This window comes from Geotrypetes seraphini, chromosome 1 (assembly GCF_902459505.1).
Source record: "Geotrypetes seraphini chromosome 1, aGeoSer1.1, whole genome shotgun sequence".
NCBI classification, from domain to species: Eukaryota; Metazoa; Chordata; class Amphibia; order Gymnophiona; family Dermophiidae; genus Geotrypetes; species Geotrypetes seraphini.
In genome coordinates this window covers 364,145,968-364,167,125 of record NC_047084.1, presented here as the reverse complement: position 1 = coordinate 364,167,125, position 21,158 = coordinate 364,145,968, and the positions used below count along the sequence as shown (strand labels likewise).

Below are 21,158 nucleotides of genomic sequence, written 5' to 3'. Positions count from 1 at the left end.
ACCGCGCATACCCCTCGCGCATTATATGCGTGAGCGCGGTATACCAAAGTTTTAAAACATAGTTCCCACCCCGCCCGACGCCCGATTCACCCCCCCAGCAGGACCGCTCGCACCCCCACCCCGAACGACCGCTCGCACGCGCTCCCATCCGCACCCTCTTGCCCGGCCGACTCCCCGACGTCCGATACATCCCCCCCCCCCGGCAGGACCACTCGCACCCCCACCCCGAACGACCGCTCGCACGCGCTCCCACCCACACCCGCATCCACGATCGGAGCAAGAGGGAGCCCAAGCCCTCTTGCCCGGCCGACTCCCCGACGTCCGATACCCCCCCCCCCCCCCGGCAGGACCACTCGCACCCCCACCCCGAACGACCGCCGACTTCACGACAATATCGGGCCAGAAGGGAGCCCAAACCCTCCTGGCCACGGCGACCCCCTAACCCCACCCCGCACTACATTACGGGCAGGAGGGATCCCAGGCCCTCCTGCCCTCGACGCAAACCCCCCTCCCCCCCCAAGAACCTCCGACCGCCTCCCAGCCGACCCGCGATCCCCCTGGCGACCCCCACGACCCCCCCCACCCCCCTTCCCCGTACCTTTGGTAGTTGGGCCAGAAGGGAGCCCAAACCCTCCTGGCCACGGCGACCCCCTAACCCCACCCCGCACTACATTACGGGCAGGAGGGATCCCAGGCCCTCCTGCCCTCGACGCAAACCCCCCTCCCCCCCAAGACCCTCCGACCGCCCCCCAGCCGACCCGCGATCCCCCTGGCGCCCCCCACGACCCCCCCACCCCCCTTCCCCGTACCTTTAGTAGTTGGCCGGACAGACGGGAGCCAAACCCGCCTGTCCGGCAGGCAGCCAACGAAGGAATGAGGCCGGATTGGCCCATCCGTCCTAAAGCTCCGCCTACTGGTGGGACCTAAGGCGCGTGGGCCAATCAGAATAGGCCCTGGAGCCTTAGGTCCCACCTGGGGGCGCGGCCTCAGGCACATGGGCCCAACCCGACCATGTGCCTCAGGCCGCGCCCCCAGGTGGGACCTAAGGCTCCAGGGCCTATTCTGATTGGCCCACGCGCCTTAGGTCCCACCAGTAGGCGGAGCTTTAGGATGGATGGGCCAATCCGGCCTCATTCCTTCGTTGGCTGCCTGCCGGACAGGCGGGTTTGGCTCCCGTCTGTCCGGCCAACTACTAAAGGTACGGGGAAGGGGGGGGGGGGGGTCGTGGGGGTCGCCAGGGGGATCGCGGGTCGGCTGGGGGGCGGTCGGAGGGTCTTGGGGGGGAGGGGGGTTTGCGTCGAGGGCAGGAGGGCCTGGGATCCCTCCTGCCCGTAATGTAGTGCGGGGTGGGGTTAGGGGGTCGCCGTGGCCAGGAGGATTTGGGCTCCCTCCTGGCCCGATATTGTTGGTGAGTCGGCGGTCCTTCGGGGGGGGGGGGGGGGAGGGATGTATCGGACGGCGGGGGGGGGCATCAGGCTTTCAGGATGGGGACAGACCTTCAAGGGGGGACAGTGCACGGAAGTCAGGGGGGGTGAACGGAGAGTCGGGACAGCGCACGGAAAGTCAGGGCGGGCGAAAGGAGCGTCGGGCAGCATGCGCGGTATACCCGTGAGCGCGGTATATCAAAGTTTTTGTGCAAATCATCGTGATTTCTGCGCGCTATATCCGTGTGCGCGTTTTATACGGGTGCGTGTTATTTGCGTGAAAATACGGTACTCAACACAGGCAGGGTTATACATAACAGACTCCCACTCAGATGGAACAGAGCTGTAGGATATGTCTATTAATAGGTGCTAAGTACTTAACACCACAACCCCCCTCCCCTTTTACAAAACCATAATGTGGTTTTTAGTTTCAGCTGCGGCGGTAACAGCTCCAACACTGATAGAATTCTTATGAGTGTCGGAGCTGTTACCGCCACGACTGGCGCTAAAAGCCGCACTAAGGTTTTGTAAAAGGGGGGAAAGTGCATTAAAGTATTTTATAATAATTGTTTTCTGTGTGCTAAGCTGCACTACTTATATTTTTTTGAATTTATTTTCAATCAAACAAAACTGCATCCATACAATAACTCTAAAACAAAAAGTGTAAATTATAAAATTAAAAATAAATTAACCAAATGAAACAGGTCCCATGATCCCGGAGAGACAAAGAAAATGAAAAACTATCCACTAAATGCCAGGAGAACAATGTGTTTTTAACTGACCTCCTCTTTTACAAAGGTGCGCTAATCTTTTTAGCACACATTAAATATTAGCACATGCTAAAGGCTAATGCATGCATGTTATCCTTTGGACGCGTTAGCGGTTAGCACACAAGTTGATTGAGTGTGCGCTAAATCCATGCTAAAACGCTTTAGCGTGCCTTTGTAAAAGAGGGCCTGAGTTTTGAACTTTTTAAAAGACGCTTCCTTGCATAGGGGTTCTGGTAGAGCATTCCATAATAATGGAGAAATAAAGAAAAATGTTAAAGTGGTATGTAGACTCCAAATGAGAATGTGATGAAGACTATCCGAGACTGTGATGAAGACTATCTTGGATATCCTGACTTTAGCAAGAGAAATACCTTGGATATGTCTTACTGTGATATGCGATTAGACTAATATTCTTAGGTCTCCTTTTATAAAGCCATGGCAATAGCTGCTGCTGCGGTAATCACTCAGATGCCCACAGGAATTTAAAGGGTACTGGAGTGTTTGCAACGTGTCAGCTGCTGTCATTGCTTTGTAAAAGGGGTGGTTAGTGTATTTGGAGGCTTTATAGGATTATTTAATTGTGCTCATAAATTTATGTTATAGCGTTTGTTCTAAGCTGATTATTCATATCTAGTGTTAATATTAGTTTTTGTAGCATTGCTTAGAATTGTCTGTCAGTGATTGTCACAGTATAAAATAAAATAATATATTTTTATAATAGGATTTCTTTACCACCTTTTTGAAATAAATTATTCCAAGGCATTGTACAGCAAGAACAATTTGGACATAGCCAACATAAAATTCATCAGAACATAAAAATAAAAAGATATAGATTTAGTAATTGATATATCTGTATATGAGGGGGGTGCCAGAAAGTTCTCAGGCCAAGAAGAGAATGACGTGGATATGTTTAAATTGATCTGAAACAATGTAAAAACATGTAATTTAATTTCTTTAAATTGGCACTCCCCTCCCTTTTTTTACAAAACCATAGCACAGTTTTTAATACCAGTTGTAACGGTAACAGCTCCAACGCTCATAGGAATTCTATGTGCATCAGAACTGTTACCATTGAGGTCAGCACTAAAATCTGCACTATGGTTTTTTAAAAGGGAGGTTAATGAAATAAGATAACACTCTTTAGCTACAATGGCAAAAGAATGCTCATAATTTAGGAAGTTGGTTGGGCTGAGAACTTTTCAGCACCCCCCTCCCCCCTATATAGGCATATAGATCCAAATGACAGTATATATTATGGCATAGTATGCTACTTACAATGTGAATGTAATATAAAATAAAATATTTTTTTTTTTAAATTCTTTATTTATAGTTTTAACAATTGACATTCTTACAAGTCAAACAAGAAAAAATACAATGTAAAGTGAAATTATGATATAAAACTCCAAATTGTTTCAATTTTCTTTATTTATGATATACCGTCTATCAAAACAAGTGTCTAAACGGTGTGCAATATAAAAAGATTTAAAAAAAACAATTAAAATAGGTAAATAAAAGGAATATTTTACCAAATATTAAAAATACTAGACAAATTTAGGTTAACGTACATGAAACAGAAGGAAAGTAGGAAGGGGAAAGGTTGGTTAAAATACATTGAAGTAAAATTAATAATAAAAAAGGACAGTAAATGGGGAGTGGCAAAACATTAGGATGGGAATCACTTCAAAAGAAGCATTAGCTGTTTCAAAGTTTCACAAGAGTCAGGGGATTTAAGAGGCGGAAGCTGATACTTAAGATATCTCCTTATTACAAAGTATAGTTAGTCCTCTATATTCTTACTGACGTAGCTAAAATAAAACTGAAATAAAACATAGGAAATTAAATCACAAGGAAATAAAGAGTGGAGGTCGGACTGCTCATGAACATTTCTTTTCCAGAGCTATCTTGAAAAACAGCAAAACTCATGTAGTAGATATAGACTATTATCTAGCCAAAAAATAAAATAAAAACTCAATAGACCACATAAATAGCTGTTCTATGTTTATGCACTAGCCCAGAGGTAAGGAACTCCGGTCCTCGAGAGCCGTATTCCAGTCGGGTTTTCAGGATTTCCACAATGAATATCCATGAGATCTATTTGCATGCACTGCTTTCAATGCATTGGGAAAATCCTGAAAACCCGACTGGAATACGGCTCTCGAGGACCTGAGTTCTCTACCCTTGATATAGAGCTCTTTTTGCAAAACTGTGGTAGTGATGCTGCCACATTAAGTGCACCTCCTAAGAGCTTCAGTGCATTTACTGCAGCAACATCACTACCACAGCTTTGTAAAAGGGATCCATAAGCAGATAAAAGGACATAGAATATAAGGGAACTAACAAAGAACATTACACACGCAGTTAGAAAGATCTCAGATAGGGTAGAAGTGGATAAGCAATTCCTGCTGTAATATGTGCAGCCTGTTAGTTCTTGTGTATAGGTAAAGGCTTTGGAGAAGAGCCAAGCTTTCATTTGCTTCATTGTCTTGTATTAACCTTCTCTTTTACTAAGGTACGCTAACCGATTAGCGTGGGCTAATCGAATTAGCACGTGCTAAACGCTAACACATCCATAGACTAACATGCATGCGTTAGTGTTTAGCATGTGCTAAATCGATTAGCGCGTGATAATCAGTTAGCATACCTTAGTAAAAGAGGGCCGAAGTGAAACCTTTCAGAGAATACATTCTAGAGCACAGGCGTCCAACCTCGGTCCTTGCCGGGTCTGGTTTTCCCAAATAAATAGACATGAAATCTATTTGCTTACAATGGAGGCAGTGCATGCAAAGAGATCTCATGCAAATTCATTGGGGAAATCCTGAAAACCTGTCTGGATTGTGGACCTCGAAGACCGATGTTGGATAACCCTGTTCTAGAGTGTGGGGACTAATCTGGAGAAGGCTTGTTGCTAGAAGTCATGTGATATCATTTAGAGAGGATGTTGTTAGGGCTAATAATTGGGAGTACCTTAATGGCCTTGGAGGTATATAGAGGGAGATCCTGTTATTCAAGGTCTCTGACCATTTCCATTAAGATCCTTAAAAATCAAACATAGGGGTATGTCTACTAAGATGTGCTGGTATATGGGCTTAGCACATGCTAATGCGTGAATTTACCATTTTTAGCACACCCAGGATATAGGGCACATTCAATCATTTCTTTTTCAGGTTCTAAGAGCTCCTGGGTCATAGACATATTTATCAATTAGCAAGTGGTAATTGGAACATACCAGCTGGATAGTGCATCTATGCCCATTCTTCACCTCTTCCAGAAAATAAATATAAAATGATGCATACCACACACTTAGGGCCAACGCCAATAAATGGCACCCACAAATTAGGTTTTCAGGATAGCCCTAATAAATATGCATGAGAGAGAGCTGCATATAATGGAGGTGCCAGTCATGCAAATCTGCTCCATGCAAATTCATTAGGGCTATCCTGAAAACCCGACTGGCCTGATGGTCCTCCAGGACAGGGTTGGGAACCACTGATCTAAACTAAGCTAGTGGTCTGCAAAGGGCACTGTGCACATTTCATCCTTAATTTTGTATGTGGGCAATTATGCCTATCAAAGGCAGGTGTAAATGCAAGCACCTAACTGATGGCAGTTAGGCACACAGATGCAGGTATTCTGTGCTTAAATTCTGGGAATGCTCTTAACCTGCTCTTAACCCCTCCTGTGACCACATCCCCTTTGTACTTGTGCACTATGACATTTAGGTGCATATGTAACTTAGGCATTCACATTCACTTCCCCATAAACCCCTAGCCCAAAATGAACTCATGACCGACAACTCATATAGTGCCAAAACCTTGTCCACAGCTTTATTAACCTTACAATCATTTTCATATATATACAACTCATACACAAATAAATACATATTCAAATATGCAACCATTGTAACTCATTTTTATCCCATTGTCTCCCAGACTAGTTAGATGGAATCATATTAGCTGTTATGAAAGTCCCCACTCCACAGGCCTGCAGTGTTGCTGGATCCATCTACCCTCCAAATCGCCTAAGGCAGTGTCATACTCAAGCGCTCCAACATGTTATTGGTTACCCTCTTCATGTCCTTCACCCACATTCTACTTCCCTTTCCCATAAGCTGAGACCTCCTACTAACACCACCTCCAACAGGTCTGCCTGCTCTATCAGGGTGGGAGGGTGGAACAAATTTTCCCACCCACAAACATAACTACTCTTCCTCCCAACCTATCCTCAGAGAAATGAAGCCCAACAAAAACCTTCCTTCTCTTCACTCACTCCTAGCTCCATCTTTCCCTTCCTTGTCCTCTAATCCCATCCCCACTTAACTCTTCCCTTCCCTTCCTTCCACTGCTCTAAAAACTAGGCTATTCTACTTCATTTTCAAACACATTTCATTGAAAATAGATGGAAAATCCTACTGTTGCAATACAAAATTGCTTGCCCCTTTCACTTTAATGGAAACTAAGGAAACAAAATGAATCCTATATCTATAAACAAACTGAGGGGAGGGGGTGATCTGAAAACTAATCAAACTGAAAAATGTTCCCATGTAAATCTCTACTAAAGATAGATTTAAAAAAATACGTCTAGCCTACATTTTTAAAAAGGGCTTTTGAGAAGTAACATTTTATTTATGTATTCAATTTTCTAGCCCGTCCTCCCAAAAGAGCCCAGAATGAGTTACAAGTTTATATACATAGTAAAGTTAGCAACAAGGTTAAAAGCTGAAATTCATAATAGTGGTTAGCGACATGGTAGGCATTGTATTCATAAATTAGTGAGCCATAACCATACTCTGAAGGGCTAGCAACTAGATGGGTTTAGTCCTCATATAGTAGTGAGACAATTTCTATGTATATCATGAGAGATTGAATATTGGCTTTGAGAACTATGTACAGCAACAGTAAGATAATTTCTATATATAGCATGAGAGAATGAATACATTTTTTGGGAACTAGGTACAGTGATAAGACCATTGATGAGGTAGTCTATGTACAGCAAGAGTAAGATAATTTCCGATACACAGCATGAAAGATCAAATACACATTTTGGGCACTAAGAACAAAGGCACCCTAATGATGTGGATACATGAAGTGGAGAGACATGTCCATGCATAGTATAAAAATAAAATTATGCATTGGGACTTAATTGTAGCTACAGTTTGAGTGGTAGGGCACTTTCAATAACATGTGCACAACTCTTGTAGAAGTAGATTTAAACAGTTGGTTTAGAGTTGGAGGTGACTTTATGGGCCACAATTAGGTAAAAAGGTGGGTTTGTACCGCTTTCCTGAAGTTTAATAAGCCTGCCAGTGATCTAATAGTTGGCGAGAATTCATTCCATAATTTGGGTAGGATGTGCGAGTAGGCATATTTGCGAGCATTTTCTAGAAGAAGGATTTGAGTTGGTGCGGTAGATAGTCTTCTCTCATCTTGTGATCGCAGAGGTCAGTTAGGGATGTACGTTGACAGTTTCTTTGTCATGTAGGATGGGACCATTCTGTCAAAGAATTTGAAAGCTAGTGACAGGGCTTTAAAGATGCAGCATTTCTGGATGGACAGCCAGTGTACAGTGGCTAGAGCTGACATGACGGGGCCGTGAACAACTAGATTCTTCAGTAGGTAAACTGCTGCATTTTGCACGTGCTGTAATCTTTGTAGATTTTTTACAGATAGACTCGCTAATAGTAAATTGCAATAGTCCATGTGGGAGTATGCATAGAGTAGTTGAGTGAATTCTCCTTTGAAGTACAAACAAATTTTTCGTAGTTGACACAGGTAGTAGAAGGAGGTTGACACCACAGACATTCATCTTAGAAAGTGAAATCACCCCTCTTTACTTGAGTGTTTAGATGAGCCCAACTTCTCCAGCTCCTAATTCCATACCATAATTTTTATAACTCATTATGTCATTAAAAAAACAAAGTAACAAAGTAACATCTTAAGAACATAAGAACATAAGCAGTGCCTCTGCCGGGTCAGACCAGAGGTCCATCCCGCCCAGCAGTCTGCCCCCGCGGCGGCCCAACAGGTCATGACCTGCCTTAATCACCAGAAGGGGCCCCCTTGCCCCCTAGGTTTCTCATCGAAGTCCTATCTTCCCATCAATGTCCTAACCCTCCGGCCTTGCACCTGCACGACCTGGTGAGCTGTCTATACTTATGCAACACCCCAGCACCTCCCTCAGTACCCCACGATCCCCTTTTCCCTCAGGAATCTGTCCAATCCCTGTTTGAATCCCTGTACTGTACTCTGCCGGATCACTTCCTCCGGGAGCGCATTCCATTTGTCCACGACCCTTTGGGTGAAGAAAAACTTCCTTGCATTTGATTTGAACCTATCTCCCTTCAGTTTCTCTGAGTGCCCCCTCTTACCTGTCGTCCCTTTTAGTCTGAAGAACCTGTCCCTGTCCACCCTCTCTATGCCCCTAAGTATTTTGAAGGTCTCTATCATATCCCCCCTGAGCCTCCTCTTTTCCAGAGAGAAGAGCCCCAGTTTATCCAGCCTCTCAGCATATGGGCAGTTTTCCAGCCCTCTTACCAGTTTCGTTGCCCTCCTTTGGACTCTCTCAAGAACTGCCATGTCCTTCTTGAGGTGCGGCAACCAATATTGAACGCAGTATTCCAGATGTGGGCGCACCATCGCTCGATACAGCGGCATGATGACTTCCCGCATCCTGGTTGATATGCCCCTCTTGATGATGCCCAGCATCCTGTTGGCTTTCTTCGAGGCTGCTGCACACTGTGCGGATGGTTTCATGGATGGATCCACTAGCACACCCAAGTTTCTCTCAAGTCCTGTGTCTTCCAGCAATCTCCCCCCCATTTTATACTCGAACAACGGGTTCTTTTTCCCTATGTGCATGACCTTGCATTTATCTACGTTAAAGCGCATTTGCCATTTGTTTGCCCAGTCCTCCAGCTTATCGAGGTCCTTTTGCAGTTCCTCACACTCCTCCCTGGTCCTAACTCTGGCGCAGAGCTTGGTATCGTCTGCAAATTTTATAACCTCACACTTTGCCTCCGTTTCCAGGTCATTGATAAATATGTTGAAGAGTAGCGGCCCCAGCACCGATCCCTGCGGCACACCGCTCGTGACTCCCCGCCAGTCAGAATATTGGCCCTTTACTCCGACCCTCTGTAGTCTACCTGACAGCCAGTGCTTGATCCATCTGTGTACATCCCCGCCCACCCCGTGGTTCCACAGCTTCCTAAGCAGCCTTTCATGTGGCACCTTGCAGCACAAAGTACAAGGAAAAGCAGATAAACATACTAAACTGCAGTATAACGTTAGCGTCCATTGATGCTTCTAGTATGAATTATTAGTAACTAATTCTCATTGCACAAAATGGGATTTGTAGTGAAATAATGCATGTAAATGGTTACGTCTGGCGAAAGCGCAAATGGTGAAAGGAGGAAGATAAAAAATGGAATTACCAAACTAAAAGATGCTAGGAACCGATATGTGGAGAGTTATGAGGAAAAAGCAAACGTGCAAACAAATACTTCTGCCCTTTGTTCACGGAAAAAAATCCTGGAGAAGGACCAAGGTTATCTGGCAAAGTTACACGAGAAAATGGAGTAGATTTTGTGTCATTCACGGAGGAAAGTGTTTATGAACAACTTGAAAAACTGAAGGTAGACAAAGCAATGGGACTGGACGGGATCCATTCCAGGATACTGAGGGAGCTCAGAGAGGTTCTGGTGGGTCCTATTAAAGACTTGTTCAAAAATCTCTGGAGACGGGAGTGGTTCCTGGAGATTGGAGAAGAGCAGATGTGGTCCCTATTCACAAAAGTGGTCACAGAGATGAAGCGGGAAACTACAGGCCGGTAAGCCTCATTTTTGTTGTTGGAAAAATAATGGAAGTGTTGCTGAAAGAAAGGATAGTGAACTTCCTAGAATCTAATGGGTTACAGGATCCAAGGCAACATGGCTTTACTAAAGGTTCTATCACTGATCACCTTAAAGAGATAATAATAAATATAATATATATAATAAAATTACACTATCAAACTGGCTTCAAAAAGTGATATTAAGTGAACACTCAGACCCACAACCTGAACTCTAGTGATTTTTCATGGAGCCAGTTGCAAATGAGACCATCATAGCATGTTCACTGTCTCTGCCACCTGCTTCCCATTACACCTAAAAACTCTACATAGATAAGAAGATTGTTACTTATTTGTATTGCATGGTGGCAAAAATTCAGCTCTGCAACTGCTCCGGGTACATTCTTAAATTCTAAACTGCTGTCATACTCTCTTTGACCCCACAACCCAGGTTTCATAGTTGGCTTCTTCAGGAGGGGACACTGAAGGAATAAAACATAATCAATCAGACTACCACCCAGTCAAAAGAAGATCCTACCGTCCACTGAGCACAAGAAGCACTAAAATATACCCATACAATTATCTTCCAAACCTTATAACATTACTAAGGGTAAATCATGTCAAACAAACCTGATTAAATTTTTTGATTGGGTGACTAGAGAACTGGATCAAGGACATATGCTAGATATAATTTACTTAGATTTTAGCAAAGCCTTTGACACGGTTTCTCATAGGAGACTCTTGAACAAACTTGAAGGGCAGAAGTTAGGATCCAAAGTGGTAAACTGAATTAGAAACTGGTTGACGGACAGAAGCCAGAGGGTGTGATTAATGGAAGTCGCTCGGAGGAAGAAAAGGTGAGTAGTGGAGTCCCTCAGGGTTCGGTGCTGGGGCTGATCCTGTTCAATATGTTTGTAAGTGACATTGCTGAAGTGTTAGAAGGAAAAGTGTGCCTTTTTGCTGATGATATCAAGATTTGAAACAATGCTTTTAACTTTGGGTACAATTTTTATTATTAAGTCTTTTGGATTATTGTAATATCATGTATTTAACAATTCCCAAGAAAGACATGGTTTTACTCATATTGATTCAGAATACAGCGGTTAGAATGATCTACAGTCTTAAAAAATATTATCATGTGACTCCATTTTATTGTGAATTGCATTGGCTGCCAATGGAGACTTGTGTTTTGTTTAAGTTGGGTTGCTTTTACTATAAGGTTATGTATGGTACTGCTCCGTTTTATATGGTAAATAGATTTTCTCTAGCATCGTATAAAAATAGTAGAAAATCTCATACCCTATTCACCTTTCCATCAGTACAGGGCTGTAAAAGTAAGAAATTTCTGGATCATACTTTAGCATTCCAAGCAGCTTCTCCCGACAGAGAATTTCGATTGTTATTGCTTGGAGCTTGCTCTTATAAATATTTCAGAACTCAACTGAAAACTTATCTCTTTTTAAAATACTTTATCAAATATATATATATTTTTTTATCATTCTTAAATTGTTTTTAGTTTATAATCTTTTGTAAACCGCTTAGAACTCATGGTTACGCAGTTAAGAAGTATGATGTTATGTTATAAAGAGAGGCCTATCCAGTAGAAGAATGAAGGTGTTGATGTCCCTGTACAGGTCGTTGGTGAGGCCCCACTTGGAGTATTGTGTTCAGTTTTGGAGACCGTATCTGGCGAAGGACACAAAAAAAGATTTGAAGCGGTCCAGAGGAGGGCAACGAAAATGATAGGAGGTTTGCACCAAAATACATATGAGGAGAGACTGGAAGCCCTGAATATGTAAACCTTAGAGGAAAGGAGGGACAGGGGAGACATGATTCAGACGTTCAAATACTTGAAAGGTATTAACGTAGAACAAAATCTTTTCCAGAGAAAGGAAAATGGTAAAACCAGAGGACATAATTTGAGGTTGAGGATGTAGAGCAATGTAGAAATTCTATACGGAGAGGGTGGTGGATGCCTGGAATGCGCTCCTGAGAGAGGTGGTGGAGATGAAAATGGTGACGAAGTTCAAAAAAGCATGGGATGAACACAGAGGATCTAGAATCAGAAAATAATAGTAAATATTGAAAAACTAAAGCCAGTACTGGGCAGACTTGCACGGTGTCTATATATGGCCGTTTGGTGGAGGATGGGCTGGGGGGAGGGATTTCAATGGCTGGGAGGGTATAGATGTGCTGGAGTGAGTTTTGATGGAGACTTCAGTAGTTGGAACCTAAAAACAGTACTGGGAAGAGCTTTGGATTCTTGTCCAGAAATAACTTAGAAGGAAAAACAAACACATTTTTATATTGAATCAGGTTGGTCAGACTGGATGGACCATTCGGGTCTTTATCTGCTGTCATCTACTATGTTACTAATGTGGTAGCATGTGTTAGCAGTTCAGGCTGTAGATGTGCTTGTCTACACTAATTTCTGCTAGGCCTCAGGCAATAGTTCTTAAACAATGTGTTTTTGCTTCATAGAAAATAATGTAAATAAAGTAATATGTCAGACATAGAAAGCAGTACATATCCCATTAAAAAAATAATAAAAAAATTACTGTGGCTTTCTATCCAGTGACACCCTGCCTGGGGAATCATCAATCATCAGCTTCTCCTGATCTGTGAGAAATGTTTGGCTATGTGGTCCACCAATTATGCTCTTTACTCGATCATTGACACCATTACACACTGTATGTATGTATGTAAAAGCAGTGATGTCATCTACCTCAAGCCTAAGGGAGATTTTTCCATATGTAAGACCTGTAATCCCAAACATCTGAAAGCTTTATTTAGACTTTATGCGATGATGGAACATCCAGTAAACATTTACCCCAAACACAGTGAAGAGTGCTGAACCCTAAGGGAAGTCTGATTCTATAGACATCCATTAAGATTTGCATTGACAAGAAACAATCCGAAATTGTGATTAGATAAGAAGGATTCAAACCAATTCAGAACCTGTTGCTTGTGTTTCATTCTGTGCTTTTACTTCCTTGTCTATACAATGACGTTTATTGGTCAAGTAAGAAAGAGGTTCTTTTGTAAATGTATTATTTGAATGTAAATTATAACCATATTCAAACTTTCTAGACTGATGTTTGGGCTAAAATTGTGGATACCGTATTTTTCGCTCCATAAAATGCACTTTTTCCACCCCTAAAAATGAGGTGGAAATAAGGATGCGTCTTATGGAGCGAATACCTAAACTACTCCTGTTACCTCTTTGTAAATTCCGAGGCCCTCCCTCGCTGGACGTGGCTGCCTAGAGCACTGACAGTTGATGCGGCTGATGAGGCAGCCCCCCCCCGTACCTATTTTTAATTAGGCAGGGCATCTCCCAGCCTCCCTCTCCCCACCGTTACCTTTTTTAAATTCCAAGGCCCTCCCTTGTTGGACGCGGCTACCTGGAGCACTGACAGCTGACACGGCTTCCTTGGAGTCTTCTTTCCTTGCGGCAGAGCAGCGCCCAAGACTGTCGGCAGAATAAACTGGATGACAGAATAAACACTGCTTGCATGGTGGATCACAAGCAGCATTATGCATATATCACAGGGGTCAATAACCAGCAGTATTGAGCTGCCAATGCATTATACAGGTTTCACTTAATATTACACTTTTATTTAGCATGTTCTGAACAGCATTAATTTGCATCTTGACCTTTACTGTACAGAGATTTTAGTGTGTACTAGAGCACTGATTGTTTAAATATCTAGTGATCTTCTTATTTTTAATTTATTGAGTCTTTTTTTTCCCACTGAAGGTAACTGATGCAGCTAGAATTAAATCAACTAAAAAGATGCAGCTGATTAGAAACACAATGAGAGATGTCCAAACAGTTATCAAACAGGTAATCTTAAAAATTGTACAGCCAGTGATATCTTTAAATCCTATAATTAGATGCATGTTTAAAAGCCATACACAGCATTGTTTTACACGAGTACAAGAACAGTATCCTATATTTTGCAAGGCATTATAATTGTTCATAGGCAGGACAAGTACACAATTTCCTGCAAAGGTCTATTGCAAAGAAATCAGTCTTGGCTGATCTTATTCTTATAATAGGATATGCCTAGAATAGAAGTAGGGACAAAGAAGTAGCTAATGTTAGGGAAGTAGGCTGGGAACCAGAAAGCCCAGCTTCAAATCCCACAGTAGCTCCTTATGGCTTTGCACAAGCCACTTAACCCTCCATTGTTAAAGAGAGAATGCACAGGACTGGATTCTCAAAAAAGCCACCAAAATTTAGGCACCAGCAGGCACTTAAGATCATGCCTACCTTAAGTGTTTTAACTGGTTTTAAGTGGTGCCATTAAAAAACAATTAAAATGGGTTTGTTTGTTGGTTTTTTTTTTTCCAATTCTTTATTCATTTTAAAAACCAACACAAAGTGCAACAGAATAACAAACAATTGATACAATAGACAGCACTTATAACTCTCAAGTAATAATATAAGTACGTATTGCCCCCCCCCCCCTCTCCCTCCCACCCTGGATGTGTATGAAACTCATTCAGAAATCACAGGTTAATACTAATGATCAACTTTCACAAAATTTCGCTAATGGACCCCAAGTCTCTTTGAATTTATTATAGTGTCCCAATTGTACCGAATTCAGTCGCTCGAATCTATAAAATTGACACAGGGTTTCCCACCAAAAGTTATGATTAAGTCTGTCCCAGTTTTTCCAATTTTTCGTGATTAGCTGCATAGCAATTCCTGTCATGATAAGAAATGATCTATTCTTTCTTGCATTAATTGGACTCTTGGGTGTTAATAAAGTTCCAAATAACACTATGTCATAGGAAAATGAAAGTGAAGCTTCCAATATAATTAAAAATGATTTTAAAAAAATTAGATGCCTTCTGGGACCAGCACCTGAGCCCATGTAGCCTAGTGGTGCATGGTTATGCCCACCTGTGGGTTCAGCACGTTTGGGGGTGGCACTGGACTTCAGCATGACTAAACGCTGCTGACCACAATTCTGCATGAATCCTAGGTGCCATAAATGTAGGCCTGTAAAATCCTCGCCTAAATTTCCGGTACCTAGGGTCCTTGCTAGTCACGATTCTGTAAGCAATGCATTCCGTGATGGACACACAGCAGGCACTAACAGAATCAGCTCCTCAGGACATACCAACTGAAAGTGGAAGGGCCAATTAGCATAATGGACTTCAGGTTTCATTTATATATGATACTCTAATCTTTATGCTTACATGGTATTTTATGATTTTTTTTTATATTGCTCTTAACAGTTTTTTCCATAGATAAGCTCAAAGCAAAATAATTCATACTCCCCTCCCTCCTTTTATGAAGCTGGGTTAGGGCTTTTATAGCTGGCCATGGCATTAAAAGCTCCGATGCATTGCATACCCCGTTCACTTACCCCCCAATCAAAGAAGTAAAATGGAAAAAACTATACAACGGACTACTGGCCACTCAGGCAGCGAAGATAGACAACCAAGTCTCCAACCTATTGACAACAACCCCAGACTACAAGATGTTCAGAAAGGAAATAAAAACTATACTCTTCAAGAAAGGCAGAAGGGAAGGAGCAGGAGAGAGGCAGAGGGTGAGGGGCTGATGCGAGAGTTAGCTCCGCCTACTCCCTGACATCACCGGCAGCACACCCGGAGCTCCCCCTTAAAAGGGAGGGGCTAAGGATCGCAGATCAGCTTGCTTTCAGCTTGTTCTGAGATCGGGGCAGGCAGAGGAGGAAAGGGCTGAGGAGAGAAGCAGAAGGCAAGACAGAGGAGACACGTGGAGGCAGAAGGGAAGGAGCAGGAGAGAGGCAGAGGGTGAGGGGCTGAGGCAAGAGTTAACTCCGCCCACTCCCTGACATCACCGGCAGCAGACCCGGAACTCCCCCTTAAAAGGGGAGGGGCCAACGGCGCGCAGCCGTTCGGCGTCCGGCAAAGGCGAGCGGCAAAGGCGCTCGCCTTAGCGAGAGCGCCTTTGCAAAGGAGCCCAGGTAGCCTAGCAGCAAAAATCTAAGGTACTTTTCTTCTCTTCTCACTCTTCTCTCTCTCTACTCTTTCAGCTAGCTGCGCGCCAGGCACTACTCATACGCACCGTGGGACATAGGAACAGGATAGATGAAATGGAGGCAGTAGGAGCCCAGCAGAGCTACCCAGTATACTGCATCGAATGTCATTTGTAAGACTACCTCCCCTCCGTGAGGCGGGCGTACATATGCAGTCGATGCCAGGAACTGGATAGCCTGAAGAAGGAGGTTGGGAGACTGCAGGTTCGAGTACAGGAACTGGAGGGACTCTGCACCATAGAGGAGCAGTGCTGGGCAACAGAAGACACCGCCAGAGAGGACCACATTACAGAACAAGTTAGGGAACTCGAGAAGTTCATCGAGGAGGCCTGAAGGATGGTGGAGGCATAGGACCACAAGCACATCAGGAGGGAACTAACAGATGGACGACAAAATCCACCAGACGCCATGGGAGTAGGACCTTGCGGAGAATCTGGACAGGCAGATGAGGAGGAGACCCGACAGAATCCGGAGGAGGGAATAGAGGACTGCATCACCGATACAGACCTGAGACCAGAGAGACAGTTGAGGAAGGGGAGATCTGCTATCGTGGTGGGAGACTCAATTCTGAGAGGAGTGGACAGTTACATAGCTGGAGGGAGAGAGGACCATCTAGTGACATGTCTCCTGGGGGCAAGAACGAAGGACGTCACCGACAGAATCGAGAGGATCCTGGAAGGGGCCGAGACGGAGGAGACAGCTGTAGTAATCCATGTTGGAACCAAAGACGTCAGCAGGAGGGACAACAACAGGACTGCACTAACCAATCAGTTCAGGATCCTGGGGAGGAAACTGAAACTGAGAGCAAGGAAGATAGCCTTCTCAGAGATCCTGCCAGTACCTAGAGCAGACGTAAGGAGGCAGAGCGAACTACAAGCAATAAACGGTTGGCTCAGGAGATGGTGCGAGGAGGAGGGTTTCCTTTTTGCATGGAACTGGACAACTTTCCTGGGAAAGAATAAGCTCTACAGGAGAGACGGACTGCACCTGAGCACGACTGGGACAAGGATGCTGGCACGCAACGTCCAGAGCGTCGTTGATTTGGCTTTAAACTGAGGAAGAGGGGAAAGCCGACAGTCGATCTGACACATCGGACAAAAGTATCAAGTAAGGATACTGAGCAGGGACATTGTAAAAGAGGGCTGGGGACTGAGTGGGACTTTTTGGGAAAAGGACCTAAGGATACAACACAGGGGCCCAGGGCCATGGACATAGAGCAAGGACATTGTAAAAAAGGGATCGGGACTGAGAGGGAACTTTTGGAAAAAGAACCTAAGGACGCAATGCAGGGGACCTGGGCCAAAGATATTGAGCAAGGACACTGTAAAAGAGGGCTTAGGTCTGAGTGGGAACTTTTTGAAAAAGGACCTAAGGGAGAATTGCAGGGGTCTTGTGCACAAATAAAACTGGCAAGCAGCACTAATAGAGAACAACGGAATCCAGAGGGACAACCAAAAACAGGGGAACAGGCTGAGGACGAAACAGACACACCACAGGAGGAGGATGACCGAGACGAGGCTTGGGGTCTGGCAACTCACGAGGGGGCCAGGAGCGCCAAACCATGAGGAAAAACAGCAAGAAAGGTGAACAAACGGGACTTACTTTGCCTATACACTAATGCTAGGAGCCTAAGGGCTAAAATGGGAGAGCTGGAAATCCTAGCCAGCAAAAAGGGCCTAGACATAATTGGAGTCACAGAAACGTGGTGGACTGATGACAATGAATAGGATGTGGCTTTACCGGGATTCAAACTCTACAGGAGAGTTAGGTCACACAAAAAGGGTGGAGGAATAGCGCTATATATAAAAGATTCCATACCTTCAACCAGGATGGAAACAACAGTAAGGGCGGACGACTTGGAATCACTATGGGTTAAGCTACCAGGAGGAATTGGAGCAGACATAAAATTGGGTCTGTACTATCGCCCACCTTGACAAAAGGAAGAAATCGACCAGGATCTGGAGGCTGAACTGAGGCAGGTATGCAAAAGCGGAAGTGTGGTGGTGATGGAAGACTTCAACTACCCGGGAATAAACTGGAGTATTGGGCACTCAAACTGCATGAGGGAGACCAAATTCCTGGAGGTCACGAGGGATTGTTTCATGGAACAACTGGTCACGGAACCAACACGGGGTGATGCCACTCTTGACCTAATCCTCAACGGACTAGGGGGACCCGTTAAGGAGGTGACGGTACTAGCCCCACTAGAAAACAGCGATCACAACACGATCCAGTACAGGCTAGGTCAATAACATGGAGGACTGCGAAGATCTCCAAAAAGATCTGACAACACTGGAAAAATGGGCCAAAAGTGGCAAATGAGTTTCAACATAGGGAAATGCAAGGTCATGCTTATAGGGAAAAAAACCCCGATGTTCACTTACAAAATGGGGGGAATCAGCGCTAGGGGTGAGCGACCTTGAAAGAGACCTGGGAATGATGGTAGACACAACATTGAAGGCATCGGCGCAGTGTGCCACGGCCTCAAGGAAAGCAAACAGAATGTTGGGTATCATTAAGAAGGGTATCACGACCAGGACAAAGCAGTGGTCTCAAACTCAAACCCTTTGCAGAGCCGCATTTTGGATTTGTAGATACTTGGAGGGCCTCAGAAAAAATAGTTAATGTCTTAGTAAAGAAATGGCAATTTGGCATGGGGTAAAACTCTTTATAGTTTATAAATCTTTCCTTTTGGCTAAGTCTTAATAATAATATTGTAATTTATAGCTAAAGAGACATATGATCAAGAAACTGTTTTATTTTACTTTTGTGATTATGATAAACATACCGAGGGCCTCAAAATAGTACCTGGCGGGCCGCATGTTTGAGACCACTGGGACAAAGGAAGTCATCCTGCCACTGTATCGTGCTATGGTGCGCCCGCACCTGGAGTACTGTGTTCAGTTCTGGTCGCCGTACCTCAAGAAGGACATGGAGGTACTTGAGAGGGTCCAGAGAAGAGCAACTAAGCTAATAAAGGGCATGGAGGACCTCTCATATACTGACAGACTGAAAAAGCTAGGGCTTTTCTCCCTGGAAAAGCGGAGACTTAGTGGAGACATGATAGAAACCTTCAAGATCATGAAGGGCATAGAAAAAATATACAGGGACAGATTTTTCAAATTAAGGGAATCAATAAGTACAAGGGGGCACTTAGAGAAATTGAAAGGGGAGAGGTTTAGAACAAACGCCAGGAAGTTCTTTTTCACACAGAGGGTGGTGGATACATGGAACGTGCTACCAGAGGATGTGATAAACAGGAGCATGCTACAGGGGTTCAAAGAAGCTTTGGATAGGTACTTGGAAGACAAAGGGATTGAGGGGTACAGATAAGAGTTAAGGTAGATTATAGGGATGGGATTAGAGGTAAGTTACAAAATTAATTAGGGACCACTGTTCAGGCACTAGGCCTGATGGGCCGCTGTGGGAGCGGACCGCTGAGCAAGATGGACCTCTGGTCTGACTCAGCGGGGGCAACTTCTTATGTTCTTATGTTCTTAAAGCTTAATACCATGATAAAGCTTAACCCCCCTCTTACCATCCCCTCCCTAACCCCAGATCCTACTTTTCCCTCTCTTGGAAACCTTCTCTGATCTAACGTTGTAACCCTTCTTCACTAACTCTTTTTGTAATCCGCTTTGAACCGAAAGGTAATGGCGGAATAGAAATCTGTAATGTAATGTAATGTAATAAAGCAACAAATTTCTGCTACTCAGTGGCCACAGATTTGGACTTGGAGGATGAGTTTTACAGTGTCAGCATCTATTCGACAGACTTGTTTTTTTCTGTTATATGGAATTTTCTGGACCCCTGTTTGTATGCAAAAGTTAAATAGTTCTAAGTCTAATAGATGCTGGCATTGTCACCTTGACATAGGGACACTAGATCATTTGTTATTCTATTGTCCCTTGATACTTAGATTTTGGAGATCCATATGGGGTCAAATTAATATGATATTGGAAGTTTCACTGTCATTATCATATGATGTAGTGTTTGGAACATTATTAATGCCCAAGAGTCCAATCAATGCAAACTTTCAAAAAGAACAAGAGGGCATTCGGAAAAGTTGAAAGGGGACAGATTCAAAACAAATGCTAGGAAGTTCTTCACCCAACGTGTGGTGGACACCTGGAATGCGCTTCCAGAGGACGTAATAAGGCAGAGTACGGTACTGGGGTTTAAGAAAGGATTGGACAATTTCCTGCTGGAAAAGGGGATAGAAGGGTATAAATAGAGGATTACTGCACAGGTCCTGGACCTGTTGGGCCGCCGCGTGAGCGGACTGCTGGGCACAATGGACCTCAGGTCTGACCCAGTGGAGGCATTGCTTATGTTCTTATGTTAGATTACTGCTCATCATGACAGAAGTTGCTATGCAGCTAATCACAAAACACTGGAAAAATTGGGATAACATAAATTATAATTTTTGGTGGGAAACCTTATGCCAATTGTATAAGTTTGAACGTATGAATTCGTTACAATTGGGACATTATAACAAATTCAAAGAAATTTAGGATCCATTAACAAAATTTTGTTTGACGTGATCATTAGTATTACCCTTTGATTTCTGTAAGATTGTTATACACATTTAGGAAGGGTGGGTTGGGGGGGAGTGATATGTACTTATATCATTTGATGGTAGTAAGTGCTGTTTATTGTACCAATTGTTTTGTTAACCTGTTGTACTTTGTGTTGGCTTTTAAAACGAATAAAGAATTACAAAAAAAAAAGCTCTGATGCTCATAGAAATTATTTGAGCGTCAGAGAACTTACTGCCACGGCTAGCGATAAAAAACCCTAATGAGGCTTCATAAAGGTGTGGGGGGGAGGGGTTAAGTCAAATAAGTACAATTCTGTTTCTTTGTATGTGTTGTTTAGCACACACAAAATTCCATTAAAGTGCAAATTAAGCTTGAGTGCATAGTGCCAAAATATCCTACTTGGATTTATAATGGAGCTAAATTGGGATGTTTCATTTTACCTATCAGATAGAATTTTGTTCTACTTATTTTAATGACCATTAGCCAATTATTCCTTTTACTAAAGTTCTTAAAAGTAAAACAAAATGTTACACTATGAGGCAATTTTGGAAAGTACATTCAACT

At 43.6% G+C, this 21,158-nt stretch overlaps 1 protein-coding gene across 1 annotated transcript in view; it reads left to right on the top strand.

Annotated features, from left to right (window-relative positions):
- LOC117345793 (phospholipid-transporting ATPase ABCA1-like) overlaps positions 1-21,158 on the top strand; it is an 815,268-nt gene that overhangs the window by 284,962 nt on the left and 509,148 nt on the right. The window contains exon 9 of the mRNA XM_033914956.1: positions 13,776-13,862. Coding sequence (XP_033770847.1) covers positions 13,776-13,862 — 87 coding nt within the window. The remainder of the gene's footprint in view (positions 1-13,775; positions 13,863-21,158) is intronic.